The 5,465-nt window shown below is 62.0% G+C and overlaps 1 protein-coding gene across 1 annotated transcript in view; it reads left to right on the forward strand.

Moving 5' to 3' along the window:
* Window positions 1-2,419: 2,419 nt before the first annotated feature.
* Window positions 2,420-5,465, forward strand: part of LOC144166482 (uncharacterized) — a gene marked incomplete at its 5' end in the record, with an annotated part of 8,101 nt that continues 5,055 nt past the window's right edge. The window contains 3 exons of the mRNA XM_077695989.1: window positions 2,420-2,607; window positions 2,980-3,060; window positions 3,573-3,635. Of these exons, the coding sequence (XP_077552115.1) occupies window positions 2,420-2,607; window positions 2,980-3,060; window positions 3,573-3,635 (332 nt within the window). The remainder of the gene's footprint in view (window positions 2,608-2,979; window positions 3,061-3,572; window positions 3,636-5,465) is intronic.

The following is a 5,465-nucleotide window of genomic DNA, read 5'->3' on the forward strand; positions in this document are numbered from 1 at the left end:
AGCAGCAGCTAGCAGCAGCAGCAGCAGCAGCAGCAGCAGCAGCAGCAAGCAGCAGCAGCAGCAGCAGCAACCAGCAGTAGCAGCAGCAGCAAGCAGCAGCAGCAGCAGCAGCAGAAGCAGCAGCAGCAAGCAGCAGCAGCAGCAAGCAGAAGTAGCAGCTGCAGCAAGCAGCAGCAGCAGCAGCAGCAGCTAGCAGCAGATAGCAGCAGCAGCAGCAGCAAGCAGCAGCAGCAGCAGCAGCTAGCAGCAGCAGCAGCAGCAGCAAGCAGCAGCAGCAGCAGCAGTAGCAAGCAGCAGCAGCAACAAGCAGCAGCAACAGCAAGCAGCAGCAGGAGCAGCAGCAAGCAGCAGCAGCAGCAGCAGCAAGCAGCAGTAGCAGGAGCAGCAAGCAGCAGCAGCAGCAGCAGCAAGCAGCAGCAGCAGCAGCAGCAGCAGCAGCAGAAGCATGCAGCAGCAGCAGCAGCAGCAGTAGCAAGCAGCAGCAGCAGCAACACGCAGCAGCAGCAGCAGAAAGCACCAGCATTAGCAGCAGCAGCAGCAAGCAGTAGCAGGAGCAGCAGCAGCCAGCAGTAGCAGCAGCAAGCAGGAGCAGCAGCAGCAGCAGAAGCAGCAGAAGCAGCAGCAGCAGCAAGCAGGAAGCAGCAGCAGCAGCAGCAGCAGCAGCAGGAGCGGCAGCAGCAAGCAGCAGCAGCAGCAGCAGCAGCAGCAGCAGCAAGCAGCAGAAACAGCAGAAGCAGCACCAGCAGCAAGCAGCAACAGCAGCAGCAAGCAGCAGCAGCAGCAGCAAGCAGCAGCAGCAGCAGCAGCAGCAAGCAGCAGCATCAGCAAGCAGCAGAAGCAGCAGCAGCAGCGCCAGCAGCAGCAGCAGCAGCAGCAGCAGCAGCAGCAACAAGCAGCAGCAGCAGCAGCAGCAGCAGCAGCAGCAGCAGCAAGCAGCAAGCAGCAAGCAGCAGCAGCAGCAGCAGCAAGCAGCAGCAGCAGCAAGCAGCAGAAGCAGCAGCAGCAGCACCAGCAGCAAGCAGCAACAGCAGCAGCAAGCAACAAGCAGCCGCAGCAGCAGCAGCAAGCAGCAGCAGCAGCAAGCAGCAGAAGCAGCAGCAGCCGCGCCAGCAGCAAGCAGCAAGCAGCAGCAGCAGCAGCAGCCGCAAGCAGCAGCAGCAGCAGCAGCAGCAAGCAGCAGCAGCAGCAGCAGCAGCAGCCGCAGCAAGCAGCAGCAGCTGCAGCAGCAAGCAGCAGCCGCAGCAAGCAGCAGCAGCAGCAGCAAGCAGCAGCAGCAGCAGCAACAGCAAGCAGTAGCAGGAGCAGCAGCAAGCAGCAGCAGCAGCAGCAGCAAGCAGCAGCAGCAGCAGCAAGCAGCAGCAGCAGCAGCAGCAGCAAGCAGCAGCAGCAGCAGCAGCAGCAGCAAGCAGTAGCAGGAGCAGCAGCAGCCGCAGCAGCAGCAGCAGCTAGCAGCAGCAGCAGCAGCAAGCAGCAGCAGCAGCAGCAGTAGCAAGCAGTAGCAGCAGCAGCAAGCAGCAGCAGCAGCAGCAGCAGAAGCAGCAGCAGGAAGCAGCAGCAGCAGCAAGCAGAAGTAGCAGCTGCAGCAAGCAGCAGCAGCAGCAGCAGCAGCTAGCAGCAGCTAGCAGCAGCAGCAGCAAGCAGCAGCAGCAGCAGCAGCTAGCAGCAGCAGCAGCAGCAAGCAGCAGCAGCAGCAGTAGCAAGCAGCAGCAGCAGCAGCAACAAGCAGCAGCAGCAGCAGCAAGCAGCAGCAGGAGCAGCAGCAAGCAGCAGCAGCAGCAGCAGCAGCAAGCAGCAGTAGCAGGAGCAGCAAGCAGCAGCAGCAGCAGCAAGCAGCAGCAGCAGCAGCAGCAGCAGAAGCATGCAGCAGCAGCAGCAGCAGTAGCAAGCAGCAGCAGCAGCAACACGCAGCAGCAGCAGCAGAAAGCACCAGCATTAGCAGCAGCAGCAGCAAGCAGTAGCAGAGCAGCAGCAGCCAGCAGTAGCAGCAGCAAGCAGGAGCAGCAGCAGCAGCAGAAGCAGCAGCTGCAGCAAGCAGGAAGCAGCAGCAGCAGCAGCAGCAGCAGCAGGAGCAGCAGCAGCAAGCAGCAGCAGCAGCAGCAGCAGCAGCAGCAAGCAGCAGCAGCAGCAAGCAGCAGAAACAGCAGCAGCAGCACCAGCAGCAAGCAGCAACAGCAGCAGCAAGCAGCAGCAGCAACAAGCAGCAGCAGCAGCAGCAGCAAGCAGCAGAAGCAGCAGCAGCAGCGCCAGCAGCAGCAGCAGCAGCAGCAGCAAGCAGCAAGCAGCAGAAGCAGCAGCAGCAGCAGCAGCAAGCAGTAGCAGGAGCAGCAGCAGCCAGCAGTAGCAGCAGCAAGCAGGAGCAGCAGCAGCAGCAGAAGCAGCAGCAGCAGCAAGCAGGAAGCAGCAGCAGCAGCACCAGCAGCAAGCAGCAATAGCAGCAGCAAGCAGCAGCAGCAGCAGCAACAAGCAGCCGCAGCAGCAGCAGCAGCAGCAAGCAGCAGAAGCAGCAGCAGCAGCGCCAGCAGCAAGCAGCAAGCAGCAGCAGCAGCAGCCGCAAGCAGCAGCAGCAGCAAGCAGCAGCAGCAGCAGCAGCAGCAGCAGCCGCAGCAAGCAGCAGCAGCTGCAGCAGCAAGCAGCAGCCGCAGCAAGCAGCAGCAGCAGCAGCAAGCAGCAGCAGCAGCAGCAACAGCAAGCAGAAGCAGGAGCAGCAGCAAGCAGCAGCAGCAGCAGCAGCTAGCAGCAGCAGCAGCAGCAAGCAGCAGCAGCAGCAGCAGTAGCAAGCAGCAGCAGCAGCAGCAGCAGCAGCAAGCAGCAGCAGCTGCAGCAGCAAGCAGCAGCCGCAGCAAGCAGCAGCAGCAGCAGCAGCAGCAGCAGCTAGCGGCAGCAGCAACGAGCAGCAGCAGCAGCAAGCAGCAGTAGCAGCAGCAGCAAGCAGCAGATGCAGCAGCAGCAGCAGCAGCTAGCAGCAGCAGCAGCAGCAAGCAGCAGCAGCAGCAACAGCAGCAGCAGCAGCAGCAGCAGCAGCAGCAGCAGCAGCAGCAGCAGCAGCCGCAGCAGCAGCAAGCAGCAGCAGCAAGCAGCAGCAGCAGCAGCAGCAGCAACAAGCAGCAGCACCAGCAGCAGCAGCAGCAGCAAGCAGCAGCAGCAGCAGCAAGCAGCAGAAGCAGCAGCAGCAGCAGCACCAGCAGCAAGCAGCAGCAGCAGCAGCAGCAGCAGCAGCTAGCAGCAGCAGCAGCAGCAGCAAGCAGCAGCAGCAGCAGCAAGCAGCAGTAGCAGCAGCAGCAAGCAGCAGCAGCAGCAGCAGCAGAAGCAGCAGCAGCAAGCAGCAGCAGCAGCAAGCAGAAGTAGCAGCTGCAGCAAGCAGCAGCAGCAGCAGCAGCAGCTAGCAGCAGCTAGCAGCAGCAGCAAGCAGCAGCAGCAGCAGCAGCAGCTAGCAGCAGCAGCAGCAGCAGCAAGCAGCAGCAGCAGCAGCAGTAGCAAGCAGCCGCAGCAGCAGCAACAAGCAGCAGCAGGAGCAGCAGCAAGCAGCAGCAGCAGCAGCAGCAGCAGCAAGCAGCAGTAGGAGGAGCAGCAAGCAGCAGCAGCAGCAGCAGCAGCAGCAGCAAGCAGCAGCAGCAGCAGCAGCAGCAGCAGCAGCAGCAGAAGTATGCAGCAGCAGCAGCAGCAGTAGCAAGCTCAGCAGCAGCAACACGCAGCAGCAGCAGCAGAAAGCACCAGCATTAGCAGCAGCAGCAGCAAGCAGTAGCAGGAGCAGCAGCAGCCAGCAGTAGCAGCAGCAAGCAGGAGCAGCAGCAGCAGCAGAAGCAGCAGCAGCAGCAAGCAGGAAGCAGCAGCAGCAGCAGCAGCAGGAGCAGCAGCAGCAAGCAGCAGCAGCAGCAGCAGCAGCAGCAAGCAGCAGCAGCAGCAAGCAGCAGAAACAGCAGCAGCAGCACCAGCAGCAAGCAGCAACAGCAGCAGCAAGCAGCAGCAGCAGCAACAAGCAGCAGCAGCAGCAGCAGCAAGCAGCAGCAGCAGCAAGCAGCAGAAGCAGCAGCAGCAGCAGAAGCAGCAGCAGCAACAAGCAGCAGCAGCAGCAGCAGCAGCAGTAGCAGCAGCAGCAAGCAGCAGCAGCAGCAAGCAGCAGCAGCAGCAGCAAGCAGCAGCAGCAGCAGCAGCAGCAGCAGCTAGCAACAGCAGCAGCAGCAAGCAGCAGCAGCAGCAAGCAGCAGTAGCAGCTGCAGCAAGCAGCAGCAGCAGCAGCAGCAGCAGCTAGCAGCAGCAGCAACAAGCAGCAGCAGCAGCAAGCAGCAGTAGCAGCAGCAGCAAGCAGCAGATGCAGCAGCAGCAGCAGCAGCTAGCAGCAGCAGCAGCAGCAAGCAGCAGCAGCAGCAACAACAGCAGCATCAGCAGCAGCAGCAGCAGCAGCAAGCAGCAGCAGCAGCAGCAAGCAGCAGCAGCAAGCAGCAGCAGCAGCAGCAGCAACAAGCAGCAGCAGCAGCAGCAGCAAGCAGCAGCAGCAGCTGCAAGCAGCAGAAGCAGCAGCACCAGCAGCACCAGCAGCAAGCAGCAGCAGCAGCAGCAGCAGCAGCTAGCAGCAGCAGCAGCAGCAGCAGCAGCAGCAAGCAGCAGCAGCAGCAGCAGCAGCAAGCAGCAGTAGCAGCAGCAGCAAGCAGCAGCAGCAGCAGCAGAAGCAGCAGCAGCAAGCAGCAGCAGCAGCAAGCAGAAGTAGCAGCTGCAGCAAGCAGCAGCAGCAGCAGCAGCTAGCAGCAGCAGCAGCAGCAGCTAGCAGCAGCAGCAGCAGCAGCAAGCAGCAGCAGCAACAGCAGTAGCAAGCAGCAGCAGCAGCAGCAACAAGCAGCAGCAGCAGCAAGCAGCAGCAGGAGCAGCAGCAAGCAGCAGCAGCAGCAGCAGCAGCAGCAAGCAGCAGTCGCAGGAGCAGCAAGCAGCAGCAGCAGCAGCAGCAAGCAGCAGCAGCAGCAGCAGCAGCAGCAGCAGCAGCAGAAGCATGCAGCAGCAGCAGCAGCAGTAGCAAGCAGCAGCAGCAGCAACACGCAGCAGCAGCAGCAGAAAGCACCAGCATTAGCAGCAGCAGCAGCAAGCAGTAGCAGGAGCAGCAGCAGCCAGCAGTAGCAGCAGCAAGCAGGAGCAGCAGCAGCAGCAGAAGCAGCAGAAGCAGCAGCAGCAGCAAGCAGGAAGCAGCAGCAGCAGCAGCAGCAGCAGCAGCAGGAGCAGCAGCAGCAAGCAGCAGCAGCAGTAGCAGCAGCAGCAGCAGCAGCAGCAAGCAGCAGAAACAGCAGTTGCAGCACCAGCAGCAAGCAGCAACAGCAGCAGCAAGCAGCAGCAGCAGCAGCAAGCAGCAGCAGCTGCAAGCAGCAGAAGCAGCAGCAGCAGCGCCAGCAGCAGCAGCAGCAGCAGCAGCAACAAGCAGCAGCAGCAGCAGCAGCAGCAGCAGCAGCAAGCAGCAAGCAGCAAGCAGCAGCAGCAGCAGC

The sequence above is a fragment of the Haemaphysalis longicornis genome, unplaced genomic scaffold (genome assembly GCF_048455015.1).
Source record: "Haemaphysalis longicornis isolate Haplotype H1 unplaced genomic scaffold, Haemaphysalis longicornis Haplotype H1 scaffold_173, whole genome shotgun sequence".
Lineage (NCBI taxonomy): Eukaryota > Metazoa > Arthropoda > Arachnida > Ixodida > Ixodidae > Haemaphysalis > Haemaphysalis longicornis.